General features: G+C 33.3%; 1 protein-coding gene across 1 annotated transcript in view; it reads right to left on the reverse strand.

The window, feature by feature from the left end:
• The window catches only part of LOC105347202 (dual 3',5'-cyclic-AMP and -GMP phosphodiesterase 11), a 36,651-nt gene extending 20,086 nt beyond the window's left edge, over positions 1 to 16,565 (reverse strand). The window contains exons 1-4 of the mRNA XM_066065446.1: positions 14,689 to 16,565; positions 3,784 to 3,945; positions 1,323 to 1,412; positions 410 to 556 (exon numbers count right to left, since the gene is read on the reverse strand). Coding sequence (XP_065921518.1) covers positions 410 to 556; positions 1,323 to 1,412; positions 3,784 to 3,945; positions 14,689 to 15,405 — 1,116 coding nt within the window. The 5' untranslated portion in view covers positions 15,406 to 16,565. The remainder of the gene's footprint in view (positions 1 to 409; positions 557 to 1,322; positions 1,413 to 3,783; positions 3,946 to 14,688) is intronic.
• Positions 16,566 to 27,256: the final 10,691 nt, after the last annotated feature.

The raw sequence follows: 27,256 nt of genomic DNA on the forward strand, positions 1-27,256 counted from the left end.
ACTGAGTGTGACAGATTTAGTATCAGAATACCTGATGTAAATCACATACAAACAACTATTAACATTTTGTCCTAATCTGTCAAAACTGTTGTAATATAGGGCAAAAGATAAACATCTAAATTTTCTGTGATTTACCAGTACTGTATTACGTACAAATTTACAAAATAAATTGAGGTGCAAAATGGAATAGGTTTAAATTGGGTTAAAAAACAGAATTTCTAAAAAAAAAAAAACGAAAAAAATACATGTATTACATGGAAATATATATTTGGTAAGTAGAGTATTTTGATACAATCACGTGTCTGTGTATTGTAGATGGTGATGCTCGAGTGTGCTGGGTGTATCATATGTGCTGGTACAACATTAGGAACCCACTCTATATTTGTGACCCAGGAGTTAAACATTACACATCACTGACCTTGCAGAGGTCGTCGATAAGCATGACCTGACATCTCTGACATTGAAGAAGGGACTGAGTGTGCATCATAATCTTGTAGATCAAGTTGGCCACATTGTTCTGTTCTTCAAATATTACCCTTGCCAAGTCTAGCAAGACCTAAAATGAAAATCAATGAACAATTAAAATTCATTTCGACACAAAAAACTAGTTAACTTTCTGTTTATATATTGTAATGGGCGCGCTTGATTTTACCAAAAGGTGTACACCGTGTACACACTTTCGTAAATCAAGTGCAAAGGTGTAGCATTTAGGTGAACACTTTTCTATACCGAGTCAGGGGCATGTGTTGTTGGGTGTAGCACTGAAACCAATATGGCGGACAAATGTTATGATGGAAACTTGGAAAATGATATTAAGTAATGTAACGGATTAGAAGTCGCATAAAAGTTGGCAGTTGTATGAAAGCCATTAAATTTGAAATGTGTGTTTATTTTACTGCACTTATATCACAAAAAACCTATTAATTGTCGCAGAACAGCAGATTCTTTGTTAAAACTGCACCCTTTTCCGTATATTCACTCTTAACTTCCCTACACCATGTACACTATTTCATTGAAGTGGACTTGACATACAATACAAAATTTTTACACCGGTGTATATACTGGTGTACACCAAGTTAAGCTTATAATCAAGCGCGCCCAATATCAAGAATAAGATAAAGGGTCAACAAAGGACAAGATCATTGTAAAGTCATGGCTTGAAAATGACCTCACGATCCTTGAGAATTGAACAAATTTGCTTTTCATAATGGTCAAAGTTGCTCTTCAAAATTAAGAGATTCATGCAAGAAAAAATGTTTTCAAATTTATATTTTTTTCATTAAACTTTCAGGTATACAGTCTTTAAGGTTAAAGAGACTCGCCTGGTTTCTTCGATTTTCTAGTAAGGATTTCTCATACAGTTGAGCATTCTTCAGCCCAATTCCACAGAATGCCATGTAATTGGAAAATATCTGTAAAGATGATAAGGTACAATCCTGTTATGGCAAGAACATTATCAAATTTCATAGATGTTTTCAAAAATGAATAAACTCACAAATAAAATGCGCACTTGCAATAATCGGCTTACGATAATAATTGTAGTTTGTAATATCAAGTAAGGCTAACAAAAGATGCATGGTTACAAAGGAAGTCATTTATGATACACATATCAATCATTTCAATGAATATAAAGTAATTAAAGACCTATTACCGGGTATATATATTTGTTCTAATCTGAATAGATTATGATATCATTATCATTACATAACATGCAATCTAAAGAGCTAAGATTTCAAACACTTTAATTTTCAATGAGAAATGGTTCTAGATATGATAAAATGAAAAACATCGAAGTACATTAAACGTACGTTAAAGCAAATTCTAATAAAAACAAAGGTACTAGTGACACAGAATTTCACTGAGAACATATAAAAACTAATTTCCTACTAAAATGTTCCTTGGAGCCTAAATTAACTCAGTAAGTTAATAACATGAATTGTCTAATTTCAAATACTGAGTTTTGAAAAAGTCATGTTCAACATTTCTACCTGGCGAAAGATTAGCCCTAATTGCTATTTGATCAATCTAAGACTGACAGAAACTCAGCTCTGGAACCAATATCTGCAGCTAAAGGACATCTAAAGTACAATGTAACAATCTTGAAGGAGACATAGTAATAGGGTCAGCAAAGTGTGTCATAGAGTCTTGCAGACAAAAGGACATCAAGAGGTAACACTATGTGGGCAATGATCCTCCATAAGACTGAGTCCAACAATGATTTCAACAAGCAACAGAACCATCTGACTCTGTTAGCTGATCCCAAGAGCAAAATCAAAAGATAATGGAGAAAAACAATCCTATCAGGCGAAGAAAACAGAGAGCAACTCTGTTTAGATATTGTGTTAACATTTACTTTTTGATTGTACAATGTGTATTGTATGACTGAGCTCTTGGCAATGCTTTATAAGTACTTGTACTTTATAGGTGTCAAATATAATATTGCTCTTTGGAACACCCTTTTCCCTATTACTTTTGGGTTTAATGAGAACTTTTCATTTACCATTGCATGGGAAGCGTGATTTGGAGATTTTATTGAAGATCATGTAAATGAATCCTGGGACTTCTTATAAGCATTACTTAAGCCCAGAACACAATCCTCTCAGAAATGTAACACGTAAGAGAAATAATGAAGATTTATTGCATGCCAAGTCTACAAAAAATGGCATCAAATTATGCAAGGTTACAGTGTTCATAGCATGAACTTTGCTTTAGATTTCTTACTCGTTTACAAGTAAATTGTTTTGGGGGGTTTTGTGCTGTAAAACCTTGAAGCAATTCTCCTTTCAATCATGTTCACCAGCTAATCAATTATCATATTGAAGATGGCATTTTGGGCAGTTGATAGGTTTCAAATCTCTCTTTGAAAAAAATCTGAAGGGATTTGAAAAAATAATGATTAAGCCCTCTGGATAAAAATACCTGATTATAAGAAAATCAGGAATGATCTGTTAGCTAGAAGATGTAAAAGTGCAGCTTTTGGAACAATATATGGCACTTCAATACTGCATAGTAAACTAATGACATCTTTCAATACATATATTCAAAAAATGATGATTTGAGTCATTAATGTCCATTTTTTATCATTCCCCCAAGAAGCTTTAGGTTTATTATACATTTTATCATGAAGTCAAGCATATGGAAGAGTATTTCTTTATAAATTAACTGCATTTAATCATGCAAAGTTTTAAGTTTAGTGCTTTTAATAGCTAGGGACAATAATTAAGTAGGCGTTACAAACTACTAGACAAAACCATATAACTGTACAAAGCACAGTGGTTTATATGCAAATTATTGAAATATTTTCTCATAAAAAAGATAACATTTTGATTACCGGTAAGTGACATTTCGCATTTTTCATTAAGCTGACCTTCAGGAATATTTGTCACATGCATCTTTGACCGTGTGCACAGTTTAATTCACATTTCCTTTTTTTCACCTTATTCCGACATTTGAAAAGAATATTTATGGGTATATTGTAGATGCAATTAATTAATGGCATGTACAGGCATTTTGTAAGGATTTCATAAAAGATTCAGTCTTTCAAAGTCATAGAACACACTGTATGATAATTAAACTACAGCGTCCACACACAGCACCTATCACTTTTATGACAAGCAGGTAGTCGCAAGTCCATCAAGCATTTCACTCAAGATATGATATGGCTTGCAAATTTCACAAATGTGCTTTTCTTTTACCATCTGAGCTGAATTAAATTTATGGCAAATGAGAACATGTGAAATAATCATTTTCATAATGAATAAATTTAAATAAACACATGTTTACCTTCTCATCATGCAGATTAAAAGGTTCATCTTTGCAGTTGGTTCTGTTGATAGCCTGAGCCACGCCTATGACTACCCCATCACAGTCTTTGATTGGTGTACTCAAAATGCTGTGAGTCCTATATCCCATTTGCAAGTCAATTTCATTATTAAACCTTGGATCCTGTGAAAAGCAAAACAATCTATTAGTGTACATTGTCATGAATTAAAATGCAGATTAATACATATATATACAACATAAAAGACACAATTAACAGTATTTTGGCCGTGTTTATGATTTTATTAAATCATTATATAATAGTGTGATTATCTGAACACAAAATTGAATTAGTAACCTAAACTTAAACTATGTCTCTAAAAAATTAGATGCTGGAACAATAAATTAATATTAATATTCAAGAATTGAATTACATGTCCATATACAGTCAAACTTCGTTATATCGAACAAGATGGGACTGTTTAAAAACTTTGAGATATCTGAGTATTCGAGATTGAGGGTGAAATACTTAAAAAATAAGTGGATGGGACTTACAAATCACTTCGACATATCCATTGTATTCGAGATATCAGTGTTCTAGATATCGAAGTTCAACTGTATTCTTAAATAGTATAAAACAATTTATTCCACTAAACTTGATCCCTGTTGGACCCCGATATCAAATTGTTTGTAAGAGAATATGCATCATTTATCAAGATTGTGCATTGATTAGTGATAATACTATCACATCAACTGTCATTTTATAAACACACAACTCATACATATATGAATAAGATGGACAATTATTCAAAAGAACATCCTAATGTCGGTTACTGGACCATGAATAATCATGACATTCTGCCATTCTGTTGGAATCGGAAATATTGGGCACAGAGGTATTAATTTCATGAGACATAATGACTGAATGTGTGATTTTTCTTTGGTCAGTCACTAATTTGAGACGACATTTTCCGGCAACAGTTGTCACTTCCACATTCAAGAGCCAAATGTCCTCCTCATCCATTCACAGTCTCTTTGTCTCTTAAGCTCGCCAGAGTAGATAAATACAAGGCTAATGCATCTAGGAGAACATCCACAGTGACACTTGGATTGCCATATTATATTTATACTGATCTTCATCACTCCATCATGCTAGGCTCTCTTTTATGTAAAATGCATTATGCACCACTTGAATCCTATTGCAGAACCCATGTCTAGTTTAGAGCAAAACCAATAACCCAATTGATTTTCATGTTTTAACACTTGGTATATATGCTGAGTTCCTTTTAATGGATTTGTCAAGTTCCCATCTATAGAAAGATTTTTATGTAAATGTCGCACATTTAAGTTTGATAAGATTAAAATTCAAATATCAGTGCCAAATGTTTTTTTAAAATAAAAAAGCAAACTCCTCTCCCTCTGTGTAACATTTCAATTTCTAAACGAGAGCAATAGTTTGAAGAATTCCTACAATCTAGAAGTCCTTCTATTCATAAGCAAAAGTGAGATATGAGTTTTCATTATGTATTAATTCTGTTACTGTTGCAGAAAATAGTAAAGACATCAATAGTGCATTCATACACTTCACTTTCCTTGTTACTACCACACGTACAATCATTTTTAAGCTGAAGTTCTGTGTACCATTTGCAGTGTGCAGGTACATAAAAGCAAGTGTACTTGTCTGCCTGTCAGAGCAGAAGAGAAACTAAAGCAGGTTGTCACTCTAAAGATCACATTACCGGCAAAGGTGACACATTTTTACCAGAGTCTGGCAAAATTCTATTTATCTTAATCTTCCTTTGTTCAAACATATCTATACATATTCATTAGATACCAAATTGTTGGGTAGTAAATTGAAGAAAAAAACCTTGCTATAACCAAAGGCAAAATGAATGTATCTATATACTCAGTTTCTACCAACATTTTAAGGGGAGTTCCTTGTTTACAAAATACAAATACTGATATTTATGTTTGAATGACCAAAGATATTGAAATACAGTTGTACTTTGATATCTTGAACACTGATACCTTGAATACAATGGATATGTCGAAGTAATTTGTAAGTCCAAACAACTTATTTTTTAAGTATTTTATCCTCGATATCTCGAATACTCAGATATCTCGAAGTTTTTAAACAGTCCCATCTAGTTCGAGATAATGAAGTTTGATTGTATTAGTCAATGTTAAAATGTATATCTCTTTCTGAAGGAGATGTTGTTTTTTATATAGTAATCCCAGCACACACCTGTCCTATTCTAAGTAATGAAAATCAACATTTGAATAGAATCATATTATGTAACATGTATGGGTACAATGAAGATGCCCCACCCATATCTAAAACTGGTCTGATTTTTTTTTTAGCATTGTGATATGGCATGCACTTACTAGTATATACACCGGTATAGTACAAACAACCCTTACTTTCCAACTAAGTGCAAAAGCTATTATAACTTAGATTCTTTGCTGAATTTTCCATTGGTTTCAAATATAACAGTTTGTAAACTTTAAAAAACATTTCACTGAATCAGATAATGTATTGAGCGAGGCATCTCACCTCCTGTCAAGTAGTACAGTGTATTATCATCTGTATAAGGCAGCCTTTAAATCTATATGATATTTAAAGGTAAAACATATCTTAACATAATAATCAATTTTTTTAACCAATTTTTTCCCCCATAGAATTATTGTCTTCTTAAGCAAACTATTACCGGTAAATTGGAAAAGATCTTCATTATAACCTGCGGGAGTGCAGTCCTTTTATACTTCTGTAGGACCTGGTTGCACTTCTTCCCCATTAAAACTACCTTGATCCTGGGATATAGATCCCGTAAGTGACCAAATCTGTCATCAGCTTTATCAGGCCTGTAACCTCCTTACCCACAGGATTCCTAAATCATTCCCCAAGAGTCAAGAGTCTGTGACCAGTTAGATTGATTTAACTGATATATGGACCACTTATCAAGAAATCAAAGATAAGGAGACTCCTTCTCTCCCTTAAAAAATGCACCTGGATATCTTAATATGCTTCTTTCAAACTAAGTACTGATTTATCAGTTGGAGTAGGACTTTGGTTTATTTTCTTTACTTTTAGATGTGTATATCAAAGAGAATGAGACCAAAGTAAATGAAGTCTACATCAAACTAGAGGATAACATGTTACTGGTAGATGCATGTCATGCACAGACATAATTATGCTGCATGCATGACGGAGCTAGTGCACCTTCCCATTCAACATGCATCATTTCCAAGAGATATTCATCCAGACAGCAATTAATGCATCACCATCAATTTCTCATATAATCATAATCATATCTCAATTTTCCACTTTTCAAAAGTACAAAGAATTCCACAAAGCTGGTGAAATGTTTGTTAAAAGTGCAATAATGAAACAGTTCTCTGGCTTGCATGGGTAATGATGCTGATGCACCAGTGAGCTGCTAATATTATTAAGTGCAAAGCTTTGGTTGCAAATATTCAGGAATTAAGAAAAATGTATTGAATAATGACTCTCTTATTATAATATAATCGTTTGGAGTCCAAGAGCTTTAAAAGAGATCGGTTGAGTCACAAACCACCGAATCTTGCCATGTCCCACTTTACACAAAACAAGTCATGTACTTCTGACAAATATCAACTTACTACACTCAGCAACTCTTATTTAGCATTCTATGATTTTATTTATTACATGAATATTTGTTGATCAATCATTTATCTTTTTTTCTGATGTCTTAATTCAAACATGACAAATATGAATAAATTTCTTTCATTACACTGCTGACGTACATACAACTTATAAATTGAATTGAAGATCTAGTTTTAGAACTCTTATAAAGGGGTGTGTCTGAATATTTAATCCCATCATTACAATTTTCACTGTGGTGTTCCCATCAAAAGAGTGTTTTCTTTTCACAAAAAAATGATAATCTCAGCAGGATTGGAATCAAAGATAACGACAAGTTTTAATCCTGATTTCCCATCACTAATACTTTCGTCTTATTTTTTGCATTTTGTGAAAGCCCTCTCTGAAGTCTGCTGTGTTCATCAAATGATGGGTGAACTTTTTACCTCAATAGTAATGGCACTTTTGGATGGATATATATTAATATGAAAGTTCCTTATCTATCCATTGAAGTCTTCAATGTGATATATTAAACTTTCATAATGTTCCCTATATCAGACATTTAAATGAAACATTTTCACCCTCAAGATCACTTGGTACAACGCCCATTTTGTATCTATTTTAGCATTCCCTACACTGATCTGGTCGTAGGATTTTAGCCAAATGCACATTTTCCACCATCCGTAAGAATTCTAGTAGATGATGTTTTAAGTACAATTCTGTGAATGACTCAACATGGAAAGCACTGATTTTGTGAAGATATATTGCTTTTAAGACCAATTACCAGTACAGGGGATCTTCTTGCATCATTAGAGTACTAAACTAGCTATTATTTACATCTTAAATGAAAACCTGCTACAAGACTGGTGTCTCTACAGGATGCTTGTCTGCTAGAATGCAAGATTATCACATCTTATTAATATTTCAAGCTGATCGTATGAAGATCCGTAATGAAAACTCTTGAATATATTGGTTAGTTTGATAAAATGAACTGACATTTGCATTTTGATAACGCCGCGGAATAAAACATTGGTATGCGATTCCGGTAACACTATCACAATGCAGCACCAGAGTTTCATTCTTGGGTTTTTACCGGATTTCCCGCTGGAATTACTGTAAAGCTATATTAATTTGATTAAAGCTGATTTGCAATTATAAAGATAGGAGCTTCTACAGCCTCAGCATAATAAAGACAGACTTTTATTGATCTAGGGGACACCATTTCACAATCTGTCTGCTTCACCAAGTCAATATCGAATCGCAGCCCACAGGAAAAGTGACACAGATGTTATCTATATTGCGTTTTAGCTGATCTAATGGGGACAAATTGTATTATATACATAGACACAGTAGTAATTATTTTCTCCCATTATGATTTGTTCTTTTAAATTAGTATACATACAGCTGTATCATGTATGAGCAGACATGCGGGGACAAGATGCAAGTACGAGTATAATGAAATGGTCATTTGAGGAGACACATTGTACCAATTAGAGACCGTAATACTATCATTGCTTAGTTACTGTTAGTTAGTGAAGCATGTCACAATACGATTACTGTATACCCCATTTTATTTTTCACCCCTTTCGCCCTCGTTATCAGAGACAAATTAAAGACTGGGCAAATTCTATGTTGCAAATAATATCTTTGTTAACACAACTACATCTGGGCGAATTCAAGACGGGGCCAAACCAAAATTACACAAGGCAAAAATAACCCTGTATACAGTACATAGTTGAGGTGATTCTACAAACAATTGAACATTGTATCATGACACTAGTTGAAAACCCCATTACAAGCCTCTAGTGGCTCAAGTTTAAGCTATGAATGTTCGCATTTGGCTTGTAATAAAATGGTTACTGGTTTGAATCCAGCAGTTGGTACTTGTTGTTGCAGGCAGTCTTTTTAAACAAACTTTTTACTTGCATATTCTGCATTGTAGACCTCAAAGTAAAAATAAGTACAATTTTTATAAAAGAACCATCCTACCAAGTGAATTAGCATTCCCTTCCACAAGAGTTGAGAGAGAGAGAGAGAGAGAGAGAGAGAGAGAGAGAGAGAGAGAGAGACAGCACCAAAGAAGCTAGAAACAAACACTTAGAATTACAACCTTATGCCTTCATTAGAAGTAATATAGTCCTCAAATATTAGCCTTTTGTTTATAACAAAAATCAATGAAACCAAACTGTAACAACACACAATTTCTAGAATCAACTGTTTATAAGACAATTTCATATGATTTAAATTCATCAGCTTATTCAAAAAAATATTTACTAGTACTTACATGTTAACATATTTATATCAAATTGAATCTTACAAAATGTTACATATCTTAATTGACCGCTGATTCATATAAGTACAAAAAATTCCATGACCCAGGTACATTTGACTAATTTGAATCATTTTTTTTTTCATGTTTTTTTTTTTACCAGTATACTGTTTACAGGGAAATCACTGCCCCCGTTTTATAACTTTTATTTTCGCCCTTTTTGCCCTCATTGTCAGCAGGCAAACTGAAGACTAAGCAAATCCCACTGTCTAAAATTATCTCTCTTTAAACACAACTGTGTATGGGTGAATTTAAGATGGGGCAAAATTCTTTGCAAGTGTAGAAAAGGCAGAAATTACACAGGGAGAAAAAAAAACCTGTATACAGTATTCTAAATTGCAATATATATATATTTCAATACTCTTGAAAAACATTACACCTTTAAAGAGCTGAATTGATTAACTTTTCCCAAAGTTGAAGATGACAGTTTATTTGATAGATAGGTCAATTAAATGATTATAATGATAATTATACCACTGGTTTGAAATGAGTTAGAACTCCAAAGAAAAGTTCATGATGTTAATCCTTTTCATATCAATTTATAATGTTCAATTCACTTTCATTATAACATATATACTAAATTTTTCTGATTTAAACGTAAATGATGCAATACAAATTTCATTTATTCAAAGTTATTGTGTATTTATACAATATAGCCTAGTATAATCCATTATTTACTCCATCCAAAGAGTTTATATAGAAAGGTCTCTTCAATCAATCAGTCAGCTGTTAGATTTCTTCTATGACTAGAAAGACACTTTTCCTTGAAGTGATCCATAGAGATTATTTCTTTCCGTTTAACCAAGTTTGGAATTGTCAGACCGAATAAAGCCGGAGAAAAATATATCCAGCTTTAAATACCCCTGGGATGATTTAAACCCTCACTTAGTATCGTCAGCTGCTGGACCATATTGCATTGTGGGTATTGATTTGCTGTTTGAGTGACAAACCCCTAACCAAGTGTCCGTCTCCATGGACCATGCAATTCTTTTTCATCTGTTCTTGCCTGCCAGCTTTAAAGGCCTTGAGATCACTTTAATTTTGAATGATTTATCATTTAAGACTGACAAATATATATTCAACTTACCGGTACTATTGATTGTTCATGTCATCTAAAAATTCTAAATTTCATATGTGTATATCAAAGCTGCATCATTTTTGCATTACATACTACAAAAAAGATCTGGGGAGTTACAAAAAGATTGTAAAATGGACATTTGCTTTCAAAATAGTGGAGTTCTAGACAACAAATTTTTCTGTAAATAAGTATGATATCAAGATTTATAGCATTTGTTCAGTAAACGTTACAAAAGACATGCTTTACAGGCTACCACCATTATCAAATGGATTTTTTCCTGTGGTAATCTATTTTTTTCCAAAATCACTTAACCTAATAATGTCATCCAATATTTTTCATCAATATTTTTTCATAAAATCTGTATTAAGGTAAGCTTTTATCATTGGCCGTGTTCAACCAGATTGCATATTCAAAGCTTAAAGCGTTAGTCACCTTCACAACTTAAAACATGACAAAGACCATAAAATCAGACTTAATCTCCTTTCTTCATTTCTTTTCTCATCAAATGAATAAAAAGAGGCCACCTAATATCATTGCCAACCAAAGATTTTTGTCGCAAAGATGGTGTCACTTTTGCAGTAATCCCTTTCACCATGTTGTCTTGCTCTTGTCAGCAAAGTTTTACATTATCACATGTACCCACAATATAGGTACTAAAATTTGGTGATAAGTAATGTGAAAATAATCCTATGTTACTGTTCCTAAAGATCAAGTTCTGTTCAGATAGAAAATTTACAGTTATAAAGTAGTAAAATAACTCAACCCAAATCACTGTAGCTAGGCAATGTTTGAACTGGTCAGATTAATGGCCGGTTCCTTGGAACATTTCCTAGCAGAAAAAATTCTCTTAAATTTTATTTCCTGATCATACAGTGTACGCATGTTTGATTTTATGTTTCTCCACTGAAGATATCCTTGAAATACATGTCTTACAGTACACTTTGATGCAAAATTTCGTATTATCTTCCTGATTTCTGTACCTTCCAGATCTGCTTATACTTCCCGACAACACAGGAAATCTGTTATCATTTAAAACTTCCTGTCTATACAGTGATTGTACAGTTTTTAGATTGTAATCTACTGGCTTGATATCAACAAAGGTCATCAGACACAGTTAATTATGGTAATTTGCTCTATGAAATGCATGCAGTACAACAAACAATAAAATATAACAATAAAATATAACAGGAGAGGCTTATAATTGTCCTTTTACTATCTAGCTAGATGTGTGCTTTCTTTGTAGAATCCTTTCAGAAGCTGTAGCTAGTTTTATGAAGATCTCCTTCATCTTCAATTCTTTTTCATAGAACACAAACTTGAGTGATTGGAATGTAGTACATGACAGTTTAGCAAACATATTTTGGATATTGTTCAACAGCTGTCCCTTTTCAGTGAAAAGAATCAGAAATATTTTTGGAGAATTTTACCTTTATTTTCGGAGATTTTTATCTTTATTTCCCAATCAAGATTTGAAAATGAAATCAAATACTCAAAAGTTTTCATTTCCTTATCATAATATGAGATGCATCATGATTTAAATTTGCAGGAAAAACAGGATAAATATAAATAAATATGTTACTTTACTGTTAAGCCAGGGACAGATGTCCTTAAACTACTAACTAATATATGTTACAGTATAATGTCTCTGTGTTAAGCACAAGAAATTTTTTCCTGAATTTATCCACTTTAGTTCAACTATGTCATAATCATAAAATCTGTCTAAAGAAGGTCAATTACTTCAATGAATGAGACTAATAGCCATTTTATCTACCTGTCCATGGGCTGTAACGCACAAAGTGCTGTATAAGAAGAATCAAGCAGGGCTTTAAATCCTGTGCTCTAGCAGAAATGTGTATTACAAGAAGATTTCAAAACGTTAAACAACTGAAATTGTGTGAGATATCTTCATAAGCAAATATGCAGAGGAAAATCCTGAATACTTGAAAATGGATTGTTTGAGGGTCAGAAGCCCTGTGGATCTACTGTGCAAACAGTCAATGACGTTTAATATTTTCTTAGCGAAAAAGGCCCTTTCATTTAAAAATTTTATGAACACTTTACAAGCTGAAAATTAGGCCAAGGTGCCAACCCACTACCTTGTTTTACTTTTTTACCCCCGAGAAAACTATGCTTATAAATCATAATGGAGAACTTAAACATTTATTCTAAAACTCCCGATGGCTCTTTGCAACATGTATAAGTAGATTTATCATATTTATTTAATAAAGAAAAAATGTGGATTATATCACTAGACTTTAAATAAGTTGCTACTTAAAATGTGCAATATATTAATATAAGACTTTAAATAAGTTGTAAATTAATTTTTACCATTTTTACAGTCTTAGTATCAACAATTAGTTACTTCCAGATAATCTGATCATCTATAATGTCAAAAAGCAATTAACATGGTTTGATTTGATATAAAAACATTTCAACAACTATTAATCAATATTGCTGAAATATAGCCTACAACTTACATCACATATTTTGTGTGAAGTGCTACCATGAAAGAAAAACCATACACACAACTTTCATCAATATTACTCTTTGGAGAGATCTATTTATCCTAAAACAAAAGTTTCACTTCACATTGAAGTGTGGGGGATTTTGTTTATAGGTTAACCATAACACTGTTTAGTAATGCAAAAAAGGCAATCAGAAAAGCAGATGTGGGTTCAACTTACTAGTTTATCTATCAAATCCATCTGCTTGCAGCTTGTATTTAGTTAGAATCTGACAGAATAATCAAATACTGCTGAATTCACCAAAGGCAGGGTGAACTTTTTGAAGACAGCATTAGGAAGTTCTGCTCAGACAGACACACAGATGGCTAAACATACACCATATGAAGTTTTTAAATAGTGCAGGCATTACTTCATTTCTCTAGGGGGAAACTGTAAACGCATCAATTTCTATAAATGTCCAATAAGGACAGGAGAAATTATTCTTTACACTAAAAAGAAGAAACGTTTGTACATGGCGATTGCAACTTAGTCTAAATTGTGAGCATTGGCTCCCCCAATCTTTGCCAATTGATGGGAAATAAATGGTCATCTTTTCGCAATATATCAAGCATTTGCTGACATGAACAAATTAAAAACGAACCGCAAAATAAATCCAATTTCTTCGTCCATCGCATTGACCATTAGGTTACGTTTAGTCGGTTGTAAGCGAGGATAACGTTCACATAACTTTACGGTAAAATTAGTTTTCTTACAGACTGGCATTTACTGTTTTACCCGTGGATTTGGTAATCGAGACGTCTTATCAGATTTTCGGAGTGTAGAAGTGATAAGTTTTTCGATAACAAGATCCCAAGGTTAACTGGCTTTATTTCGGCCTTCAATGAACCGAGCATTTTATGACGTCAATCGGTGCCCTGTTGTAATTTTCTTTCGCAACTTTACACAATTAAAGAGGAAATTGCTGACAGAAACGAGTTAAAGGTTTAAAACTTCCGCAAAAATTCCACCTACTGTACAAAGAGGCGCTTTCTATTTGGAGCTACCCATTTTATGAGCAAGCACGTGGTTTTCGCTTCCAACCCACCACTACGGATGGGCAAGTGAAAAAAAATCAGAGAAAACGACCCATGCAAGATTTGTCAATTAAAGGTAGAAACATGACTTATCCATTTACGCACGTTTATAATTTGTCATTAAAATAATTCATGGTTGGTAATTATACTTTATCGTACATGAATCGCCGTTTGCATTATATTGTTTTCTAGTGACCTTCCTATAAAATACTTTGCACGAAATTCATATTTTTGTGCAGGTCATTAATTTCTGCACGTCGCCAAGCAGAAAGGTATTATTTTAGATGTCAGATATAAAGTACCAACATCTTGTTTTCCTACACAATATTGCGTAGTTTCCACAGAACTGCAGACGATAAAATTACCTTGTACGCATCCGGAATGTTCAACAGTTCTCCCGTCTGCGCTACGTGACCTATGATTCCCGTCCCCCAGGGGATTCTAATCGCCTCCCTGTTTTCACACACTTCTTCCAAAGTTGTATCAGCACTGACGTCGAAGAGTTTGGCCTCCAAGAAACGATCCTCATCCTCCCGCCCGTGCACCAAAAACAACGAACACCTGTCTGCATTGAGTAAAATACACACGTTCTGTAATATCTTATGACACAGACTGTTGACATCTAGTTCATTACAAATGTCAATTACTAATTCATACATAAGTTCTTTTTCGTCTAAAGTTTTCAGTTCTGTTCTTGGGCGTCGGTGGAATTTGCTTGAGACCGACGTCTGTGACGTCGACGGTCCGAGAAACGTCCGAGCGCCGTCCACCGTCGATACGATGGGATTCAACGTATCCCCGCGGTCAAACTCCTGCGCCGAGATTTTCCGCACGGGAGTGTTAGTGCCAGAATTATTTCTAGAGTTGGAGCCGCTGGAATTGCTGGTTTCTGGTTGTTTGAAGTTCGGACTGTGCGACAGAGCCTGGGCAAGCAGCCACCCGTCCACCATGGTTCTTTTGGCCTTCCTGGCAAAGTAATCGTGCGTAAACTCTGGGTGGTCGTCCAGCCATTTCTCCATCCTTTCATACTCCTCGTTGCGTTCGGTTGCACCGGCTCTTCCCGTCTGTTCCTCTCCCGACATCTTGGGCGAACGTTTGGAACGCCTTTGCCTACATGAAGACGACCTCGGGAAGAGACGGGACGTAATGGTTTCGCGGAGCGAATCCAGTTTGCCGGTACCGAAAGCTGTTGCTTTCCTATATAACTTTTCCAGTTCAATGAATAGATGTCCCGTGTGTAAATATGATTAAACCTGCTACGTAAATATTTTCATTACATTTATGTTTCCTGTTTAAAGCGCTCGTCCTGTAATAGTTAAGAGCAAAACTGCCATCACACTATATAGTATTCTTTTTTAAATGCAATAGCTCGCAAATCGAATGAGTAACGTCAAATTCCTTCTATTGGTCCATGTGATCGGAAAGACGAAAAACCAATTTGGAATGTTTACACATAATCCATCAGTCACGAATTAGCGTACACATCTAATTGCACCTTGCATTGAGAAAACGCGTTTACCTGACATAGCTTACATTTCACAAATTGGAAAATGCGAGATCCCAATATAGCACGGCCGTACGCCTTCACTGATATGTTTCGACGTTTTTGGTTGGTGAAGAACGTACCATCGTCACTGCAGGTGAGAGGTTACAACGTGGGGGATGTATACATAATAAATATAGAACTGTTCAACTTGAAAACTATTTGATAATAGTTTTATCACAGAATCTACGACCCCTTAATCTGGAGAGATTTAATATCTAATACAGTACCCAAGAAGAAAACTCAGCGCTCGGCATGCTTCGGTCCTCATCGAATTTCTGCTAGTCTGTGGTCTCCTTTATTCCACCTGTGATAATCAAGTATTCACGACCAAAAGCACAAAACCTCGTCAGAAGTGAAGTCATTTTAGCTAGTGTTACACATCAAGGTTTTTATGGTCTTAAAGGCATTTGTGCCATTGTCACAGTCTAATCCAGAGCCAGTCACCTTAAATGTAGGTAAACAATTTCTGTATCGATTCATCAGACGACGTTATAATTCCCATATTCGATGAATGACCGTGAAAGATATGTGGCGAGAGTAGCATATGAAACAGCTGATGAGGCCTTCTGCAGATGACCAGTGGCTGTAAGCCGCCGTTGCGAGATACAAATATTTGAAGAAACCAGAGCGCAAAAGGTTCAATGAAGACGAACGTCGACCAACTGTTCAAAATAAAAAAATAAAAAAATCGTAAACACGAGAGAGGGAGAGAAAAAGATCTGATACCAACCAGAAGTGTGTATAATATTTATAACTTCCCATACTTGAGTTATCAAGATCTTATTTATCAAACAGCTGTACTTAGTCAGTGAATTGAATTTGACAATATACAAAGCGACGAGTGTTGCTATACGGGTAATCATGTTTATATATTCCAATAGAATATGTTCCCCCGTTTTCCTTTCCCTCGTTAAGCGATATCCTTCGATTACTCATTAGCTTTTTTTTCCCCTTAGATAATTTTGAAATCTTCCCTCATTAATTAAACGAATACGGACTCTGATTGTCAATGAGGACGGTAAAAAACATAAGTCTCAAATGAATGTGATTTTTGTAACATAACCAGATATATTATGATGCATTAGGTATGAAACAGGTATTACTTCAACACTTAAAAGCCAGATAATACTTTGACGTAATACTTGTATTACTCGACAATTTTCTCGCCTTAGATATGAAAACCAGTCGCCATAATACTCTTAAAAATTAGGTGTGTCATTGTAAGATGCTCACAATTTCGGAATTTTGACCCAAGAAATCGATTGTTCCGAGGAAAAAAAATCAACATAAGCCTGAGCGTTGGTTCACGGCGCTTATTTCCAACATTTATCAACTTAAGCATAAAGATGGTCTTCGATAACATTTGATTTTTTGTATTTTTTGATTGGTGTACATTTATTTACATTGTATACATCTATGAATATAAAAAATAACCTTACAACCATAATTATAAGTATACATACTGAGATGGACGGACTGTTACCAGAAATAATTCTTATGATATCATCTACAAATTATAAGATGCTTTAGCCCACCTTATTTGCTTAAATTTGAAAAAGACAATGTCCAGTTAACGTTATTACACATTTCGTCATTCAGCAGAACAAAGTACTACAGAATTGTAAGCAAGCACAGTTTGGAACATGAATATTTAGGTCGAAGAATCTTTAAAACGTCAATCCTAAACTGAACCTACAAAACAGTACAGTTCACAGGAGAAAAATGTTGAAAGAGGACTTATCGTGAACAATTACAAAAAAGCTTGAGCTCATATTTTGTCCTTTCATATTTTTTGTAATAAAAATATTTCCTTCCATTAGTCATTGTGTTGAATTATTTTTTCAACGGATATGAAGAATAAATCATGTCGTTCAAATAATGGGCCGCGACGACTAGTGATAGAATCCGTGCCCCCGTTCCGTGGATTGTTTGTCAGTGGCCAGTTCTTCACAACTACTCACATTAGTGGCTCAGGTATCGCTGTATTCAGGTGAGATATAGATAATGGCAATAATACACGGTCTATAAGTTGTTAATTCATGTTGTTGTGAAAAAAGAAACAGACATGACCTGAATCTCCCCATTCTGACACTGCTTTATCGAGAAAAAAATCATTATTCTTGACACTTTATTATTTATAATTTATTCATATAAAATTAGTCAAACGTTATGCAATTTGAGATTGTGTGTGTATTTTAAATGGCATAATTGCATTTATATACCGGTATAGTTTATATATGTAAGATTAATTAATGATTCATCATTTTTCGTTAAAGATTCATTAAAATGTGGAAAAAAATATTTGAAATTTGTCATCAAACAATACATTAGAGAGTGTCCGTGCGGTTGGTGGCACAGGGAAACCATTTCAAACAAACAGTTGTGTGGGATCGGTATAAATAGTGTACTGCATATTATCGTTGCATTAATACAAAACAAACAAGTTAAAAAAAATAAAACACCCACGTTTAATAGAATAAATTATGCATACAATTTCAAAAATGTAAGTAGATAATTCACCAAAGTCCGGCGTTGCATGTTTGTTTGTTGGTCGCACTCTGCCCAGCGTTATTGTTGCATTACTTCATAGATACATACTGTATTTTACTTGCTACTCCTTAAACTTTGTGCAGTTGCGTCGTACTACTCAACGCAACTCGTCCAACGTTGCTGTCGAAGTTATTCAGTGCATGCTCAACGCTTTCCCAGTTGCCATTAATGTGATTGACGCAATCACACGCTAGAGTGCTCGAAGCCATCCCAGTGCTTGATTCGATTCCTACAACCTCGTAGCAACGTATCTTACCGTGCTTGATGCGGGGTGCAATTCAGTTAGCACATATATATGAAAACCATAAAGTAAATAGACCATCGTTTGCAACGTGATTGACGTATGTAGCTGAACTTAACAAAAATGTACTATTTGTTTCAAATTACAAAATGAACTATTTGTTTCCAAAATGTACTATTTGTTTCAAATTACAAAATGAACTATTTGTTTTTAAATTAAAAAAATGCACTATTTGTTTCAAAAGAACGACCAAATCGTCGTCAAGTTTGAACGACTTTTTCATGGTGATGACTTGCTTGTCTTTTACGGAAGCCCTGGGAGGACATTGACTTACTTCTTAATTGTTATGAGCCCTGGAAGGACATATTGACTTATTTCTTAATTGTTATGACTTATTTTTTTATGACAAACATGTAACTATTATTTGATAAAAAAAATTTGAATTTCGAGCAATGACTAACACGTGGCGTTGGTGTACCGCTCAACATGGACACTGATACCAACACTAGTTCCAGCAAAGAAGATTACTTTTTATTGATATAAAGAATTTTTTTTTTATAAATGCACCCGAGATCGAAGTAATTTTATAGGGGGACATATATGGTTTTGATATTTCAATCCGTAATTCTGTCACTGTCATGTGCCAACAAACTTTACCTTTATTTTAGAATAAATACAGTAAAATTTTGTATGAGAACTGAAATATTTTTTATACTACACCGGTCCGGTCTTCATTTTTGCTCATTTTGAGGGCAGAAAAATATTCTCTACGCGTACATAGATTTAAATGGGTAAAATTCAATTTTTTTTTATTAAACTTTAACCTCGGGATTGGTATTGCCGTACATATGTGAATACAGTCTAGTATTGTCTTTGGTATTGACTTGTTTATATATATAGATGGCTTCTTTCTGGGACACTTTGTTAAATTCAAATTCATCTTAATATTATTCTTTCAAATTGTTAAAAATCTGAATTTGCTGACTTTCTGAGGGTAAAAAAGCAGTAACTGCTCTACATTCAGGATCTTATCTAGCTTATAAATCAGCTGATATGTAAAAAAAACAACTGCTCATGATGTATTAGGATAATTCTTTTTACTTGTATATGCATTTATTTTACAAAATCTTGAATAATAATTTACACTGACTAACAGTTATTCATTTGAATATTTTGAAAAGTTCTTAAACAAGGATAAAAAATATTAGAAAGTCAAAAGATAAAAAAAAACCAGAACATTTTATACCCAAGAAAAGGGGTTATCATACATGAATATTTTTTAAGCGTTATTTTTAAACTTTGCATGCATGTATCTAGAAGGTTGAAGATCCAGAAAACAGTTTAAGATTATAAGTTACCCTCACTTTTGAAAAATTTAGAATATCAAATTTGCATAGTAAATTAACTAAAAAAGATATTAGACTCCAAGCCAACCTCCAGTAAAAAATTGTTCCAGGCATAATTTTGGGTAAAACTGTAATGGGCTGTACTTTCAAAAAATATATACTTTTACTATGCATACATTTACTAATTGGCTCGTACAGGAAAGATGCTTTTTTTTATCCAAATGAGATGTATTTGAAAATTGATTCTAAACATAAAAAACCACAATAATACATGCATTATTACTTAAACATTTTTATTCTAAGATACAAAATACATATGCCAATATCTATAACTTTTCATGATATTGGAGCTGATTGTCGTAGAGATGAAAAATTAAAATGAAATTAGAAATAACTAGAAAATAACAAGTAAAACAAATAAGTATTAAGAATTAATAAATAACCAGTAAATAATAAGTAATAACAATTAAGAAATAAAATTTAACAATTAACAAGCAAGTATTAAGTAATAGGTAGTAAGTATTAAGAATTAATTAAAAACTAGTAAGTATTAAAAAACAACAAGTAAGTAATAAGTACAAGCAAGAAACAAGAAGTATATAGCTTGAGTCCTGATTGACTTTAAATAAATTTGATATAACAGCCATTTAATTTATTTTGACAATTACTGTATTAGTTCTTTATTATTTTCAGAAAGAGGAATCTGATAACAATTTTTTCATAAATATCACAGAACAATGAATAAATCAAGATATATCGCTTGGTTAATTCAAATTTGCGCCATTATGAGAGCTATGACAAGATGTATAATTTTTGGCATGAAACAGCTCAATTTCATTTGATTTGTTTGCTCCGAATTGAATACAGCTTTTGCTATTCGTCATCAAAGTGTAGTACAATTATTTTTATTTTTAATATAATTTCCTGATATTTTAATAACTTCATTTCATTTTTTATTTTTTTAGATTATTATCTTTTTTTATCATCTGAGATGTACTCTTGAGGTTAAACTTTAGAATGTGTAGATGATGTCTTGACCATGATAATTCCTGTGATTCGCTATTCTCTCCAAATCAGTTTGCAAGACGTCCATGACGTAAATTGCAGGCACTCTTTCACAACTGGATTGTCTAAGTCGAACATCTCAGTATCCACGATATCTTCAAATAAATTAATCCACCATTGAATCCCAAGCTTCTTAAGAACTCCACACCACGCCTCTGTTCTTTGGTCGAACGTACTTTTTCCATGCATAAAACGTTTAACACCATGCAGCAATAGAATCATTTAAATGGAATTAAAAAAGAGGTTGCAAGCAACTAACACTTTTATTTTTTGTTCCCCTATCAACCTGTAAAACTCTTGGAACAAATTTTACATGATGTATACAATAAAGATAAAATTTGACAATAACAGCCGGACTGTCATTGGTAAATGCAGCTTAATTCTAACTACATAATTCGTCTACTGTATTACTGTATTATAATGTATATCCTCATATATTATTATAGCTCTGTAATTCACAAATAATATACGTAATATGTTATTATTTAAATACATGATTACAGTTATATAAGTATAGTGTCCTATATAATTCTAAAAATTTATGTAACATGACCTATTATACAAGAAGAGGGTATACATAGGCTATGCCTGTTGTCCAATCCTATTGAATTTATTAAATAAAATATGTTTAAATTTAAAATTTCGTCTACTGTACCTAAAAAGTAACAAATAAATAAAAATTAATACTGATTAGGAAGTAAGTCAAAATGTCCTTCCTGGGCTCATAACAATTAAGAAGTAAGTCAATGTCCTCCCAGGGCTTCCGTAGTCTTTAGTTGTTCTAGAATTTGTTGACAAAAGCAAGGTGATATTTCCTGCGTTGTTGTAAAATTTGAGAAATTTTAGAAATAAATGAAAAAACATGACACAGTATGATTATACTTTTTATATATTGCATGTGTAGAATGCATTTGTGTTGACTTGCTTGATATAGCTCGTGGGACGCCATTGAAACAATTTGTTATTGGTTGTTCAAAGTATCTTTGCAGCAAAGTAATTTAAGCGCTCAAGGCAACATACGACGTTGCTCTCGGTGCAATATTTCCATTGTTTTTCAGGAAGAAATTAATTCTTCAGCAGACACTGGTAAGTTCACGTGCTCGAGGTTTCATTATCCCTCTCCGGACCACGCGAGTTCTCATTCCGTGATTTAAGGCCATTGGCGATAATTATGACTCGTTAAAGACGTATAAAATCATTTTCTCGGTTTCATTTTCATTTACCTTGATTGGATGGCGTTATGTGAGATTAATGTGCTGCGTTCATCAGGTTTTAAGTTCAACACACAACGGATTATCGATATATAACGGTTAAATGATTTATTACCAAAAACCACTTTCTCAGCATTGCAAATTCCGAAACAAATTTTCTGTAACACTTCAGAGTTTTATTCAGTAATATTCATCTTTTGGACTCAAGTGAACAGTGGCTCATAATGGTTCATACAATTGTATTTTATATGATACCTAATTTTGTATCCTATCATTATATAGGTCAACAGTCAATAGTACTAGAAGGTATATACACACACAACGCGTACGTCCTCGCGCGACCTCTGCATATATACAGTATGATATGCGTCATCGTATCTATATATACATACAACAGATGGTAAAAGACGACGGGGCAAACCACTGACCAATTTGGTGATGGTCACTTTAAGAATTTTATCGTAAAATAGTCTAAATATCCAATAAAATAGTTATGATTTGCAATTGTTATGCTGTATTCGTCGCCGTTTTTTTTTATTAATAGTTTTCTTCCTTTTTTTTGGGGGGGGGGGGGGCATTTTTGTATAACACACACATTCTCTATCCTTCCAACCACCCACACAAAAATCTTTTAAAAATCGACAAAAGCCAAATCTGCAGAAGCTTTGTTATGTTTCACAGCTTATGGAGTGTACAGTCAATTAGTTTACAAAGAGTAACAGCTGTTCCTAAATCTGACGTTGTGCTCAGTTTATTGGCGTGCTGTAAATGCTGTACCATCGACTGAATGTTAAAATGACAGAATGACAACCTGTCCAATTACTAGAATGGTCACTGACATTGATCAAGAAGGTGATGAAGATTTACAAACCGTTGCTCACTTGACTTAGCGGTTATGCCAGAGACTTCCCGTTTTGCAAGGACACTTTCTTTATCGCATATATGTACTATCCTAAATAAGTTTGTTTTCATAAGAGATTGATCAACCTAGGTTTAAATTTTAAAAATTGGTAATTCTAGTTTTAGTCTATTAATCTAAATTAGTGAATGCCAGTTTTGTAATATTATATCAATTGAAAAGAAAAAATAAGGTGTATGGACTTGGAATCCATTTGAATTCTAGATACCATACAATGAAATCTGTTCAACGCGCCTTTAGAAAAAGCACATTTTCAGCTTTAGATAATGATAAAAAACTTTTTTGGTTGCTCAATATTGAAGACAAGGAAATTCTTAATAATGTGGGCAAATTTATCAATGAGTACATGCTATAGTACTCCTTTAATAAAAATTTAAAATATGTCATGTACGTGTCTGTCCTGGACTCTGAGTTAGAAATAAACGATCTGTATCTGTATCTATCTGTATCTGTACATAAATACTTGGAGGCGTTTATTAAGGTAGCGTAAATTGAGTCATGGTTTATATATTATTAATATGAATTTTAAACTGATTGGTGAGCGACTACCATATTCTGTAAAGTTCATATCATGGCTAAATATAGGCGACATGTGAGCCATCACGTGGCACCTGACGTCAAACTGACGTCAATAGTCAAACCTGACCCTGTCTGAACAGGCTCCAAGACAATAAACTGAGAACAGACCCGAGTAAAAATGTTACAATGGTTTCAGATGTTCTATCACGATTATAGGTTTGTATGACTTCGTACTGACTAAATAAAAAAAACGTTGAAAATTTGTGGCCAAGGTAAAAATACGTTTTTTGATTTAGCAGTCTTTTCTTATTTTTTTTTAATCTAAATTTGAATTGGTATACTGTAGAATAATATTGAATGAGGTTTGCTAACTAACACTAAACAAATCTCCGTCTTGAAATACACAGATTTTTGTTTAATATGTGACATTTTTTTTGTTCTAAATCACTAGACATAAACCTGTGCATGTAAGGGCTGAGTAAGATGGACATGATTTGAGAAAATGAGTTAAAGGGAATCATTGCTGTTTAAAACCATAAGATCTTAAATCTAAAACCGATTTATTTTATCAGGAAATATATATATTTTTTTAAATACAAGTTTAATTCTACAACAGTTTCCTTAATCTGGGAATCTGGGCTCGATATTACTAATGACCCGAGGGTCTGGTACGAATAAAAGATTTGCGCAAGAGTTTTACGAAGACATCTTTTTACTCCATATACATGTACTGTACATTGGTAATTTGGTACAAGTGCGTTAGGTGGATTTTTTTCCTATACCCTTATTGTTTTGAATGGTCTGATATATAATTATGTAAACAAATACATTTCTATTCATTATTGTTTTTCCTTTTTACTACTGATATTAAATAAGCACACCCCAATTACCCACTTCAGTTCATAATTTTTATTAAAAAGTGGTATATAGTACTGTATTATAGATTTCGCTACATATTATAGTTGTATAGATTTCGTACACTTCTGGCCTAAGATTTTATCAAGTTGGCTATATAATTATTTCGCGCCAGTGCATTGTTCGTAAAACGTTGTATTATAAAAAAAAATAGCACATATTGCGTCGCATTCTCACCAGAGAGCGTGCAGTACACAAGCTTGTGTAACACGTCCTCTGGTGAGAGAATGATTGGCGAGAAATGATAGTCCTATAGGCCAGCTTTTGGTTTTAAAAATTGCAAACTGTTATTGTTTTAATCTCCATTTGCCATCATACATCATAGACTTAAAGTAGCATTGGATAGTTCTTTTACTTGCAGCCAAGAGTATTTACTAAAAATCAGAAAAAAATCACATTTTGTGGATTTTATGACATTTTTGTAATTTCATTTCTTTAATTACATTTTATTCCTACCCCTATCCCACCCATCTAATTATCGACAGGAAGTTGACTATGATATATGTACCATACAGAGGCGGATCCAGCAATTTTGAAAAGGGGGGGTTCCATTTTATGAAAAACAATATGTGCAAAATTTATCATTTGTCAATAAACAATGACTTTTTGACCGTTTTCCGTGCGTATACAACTGTATTTAATAAACATTTATCTCATCACTATCTATTTCACATCTATTTCATCATCAGAATGCACTGCATTATTGAACGTTTTGCCGTTTTGGTTTAGGTAAGGAAGATTTGCATAATATCCAGCCTCAAGAAACCCAGCAATGAGAAAGTGCGTCTATATATATGCTTGATAGAAAAGAAACACTAAGAAACAAAAAATAACTCAGACTAATTACGACAAACTATCATAAAAATGGATATTTTGGTAAAAAAAAAATTATGTCTTTGATGTTTTTAAATTCTGAACTATTTATCGATTTTGGTTTCTATCGATTGCCTTCTTAAATAAAGGTCTAAATGATAGGATATGACAAAAGAATGGGAATAATTTATCTGCTGAATAAATGGTATGTGTGTAATACAATGGTAAAAGTAATTGTCGTCCCGGAACTTGATGTGACCTCTGTTATGGGTGCGCTACATCATCTGGACTAGTACAGTTGCGATCATATTAAGAAAAGTTTTAAAAAGGTGGGCATTTTCATAATGGTTTACATATAAACCCTTTACATGGTATTTTTGTAACAGAATTTCCGATTCTTGGAAACAGAACAAAAAATGCTTTCTTTTGTGTTTCATGTGGGTATGAAGGTGTCTAGCATTCCAGAAAAATAGCATAACCCGCATAAGCGGGTCATGTAAGTTTCTTTGTATTTTTCGTATAAAAAGAAGTAAAACTCGTCTATTATTATTACTTTATTTATTTAACTAAACAATACATTAATTTGAAAGCGGCTTTTTAAAGTAAAACGAATGCGCACTTGAACGTCGTTTTACTCGATGGCTTGTCAGTTCAAAACTGTATGAACTATCATCATTCTTTTTAAAAAGAAATAGTCTAAGAGTAGAAAATACATTGTAGATGTTATTATAAATCTGTGTTTTAGCGATACAACTTATATACTTTATTTCGATAAAAAGTCGATAGGTTTTTTTTTCATATAAGAACAAAATTATGGGACGCAGTACAAAATTCTTTCAATAAGCAATTTTAAAAGCATTTATTTGAGATAATTACAGTATTTCTATTATAAAATGGAAAAATGGACATTAAAAAGGCATTAAACGTTTTCAAAAAAAATTCATATGTCCCAGAGAAAGGGGGGGTTCCGACCCCCGGAACCCCCCCTCTGGATCCGCCAATGTGCCATATGCAAGCAGCTTGTTGCGGGGTTGTAAATGACAGAAACTTAACTTACCGTTTTATCCCCCTGAACCTTTCCAACTGGTACCTTTCAAGTTATTTTACCTTCCGTCTGTAACTTGCAGTCTCACCATTTAAAGTTAACCCCGTAATCATAGCTGTAGTTTCGTATCTTTTTTCCCATATGCATTTCGGTGACAGCATAGGCCTACATCTTTCCAGTTAAGTAATTATCATTGTAACAAATAATTTCACATGATTGTGTTTAGCAACACACTTGGGCATATAGAAATTCTTATTTCAAAAAGATTTTTAAAGAGAGTAATACATTTGTCGGCTTTATTGTACATTCAAGATGAAATGCATAAATTGTAACAATCCCTGGTATAATTTGTTTTGTCTTGCAGTGCGTATAATTAACATCTGTAAAGTCTTCGTGTAGTTGCACGTTTACTTTGTTGCACCGTAAATATCAACTACAACGAATAAAAAAAAAATGACCATGCATCTAATGTGCGAGTTTCCTTAGCGTGTGATGGATTTCGTTGACGTCAAGTTGTCTTTCAAGCGGCATTTAGATTAAACCCCACCGTCATAAATAAGTAAAGATGTATGGACAAAGTTAATCATAGTCACACCGTCGACATATACACTCAGCGATCGAGATTAATCCTTGACATTTTGACCAAGTCATGACATCGAATGTCTTATTTTCTCGCGAAGATGAATCAAAATGACCGATTTATCAATAACGTAGTTTCAATTTGATTAGATCACGCTAGATGATAGTTTTCAGTCAAGTACAC

The sequence above is a fragment of the Magallana gigas genome, chromosome 7 (genome assembly GCF_963853765.1).
Source record: "Magallana gigas chromosome 7, xbMagGiga1.1, whole genome shotgun sequence".
Lineage (NCBI taxonomy): Eukaryota > Metazoa > Mollusca > Bivalvia > Ostreida > Ostreidae > Magallana > Magallana gigas.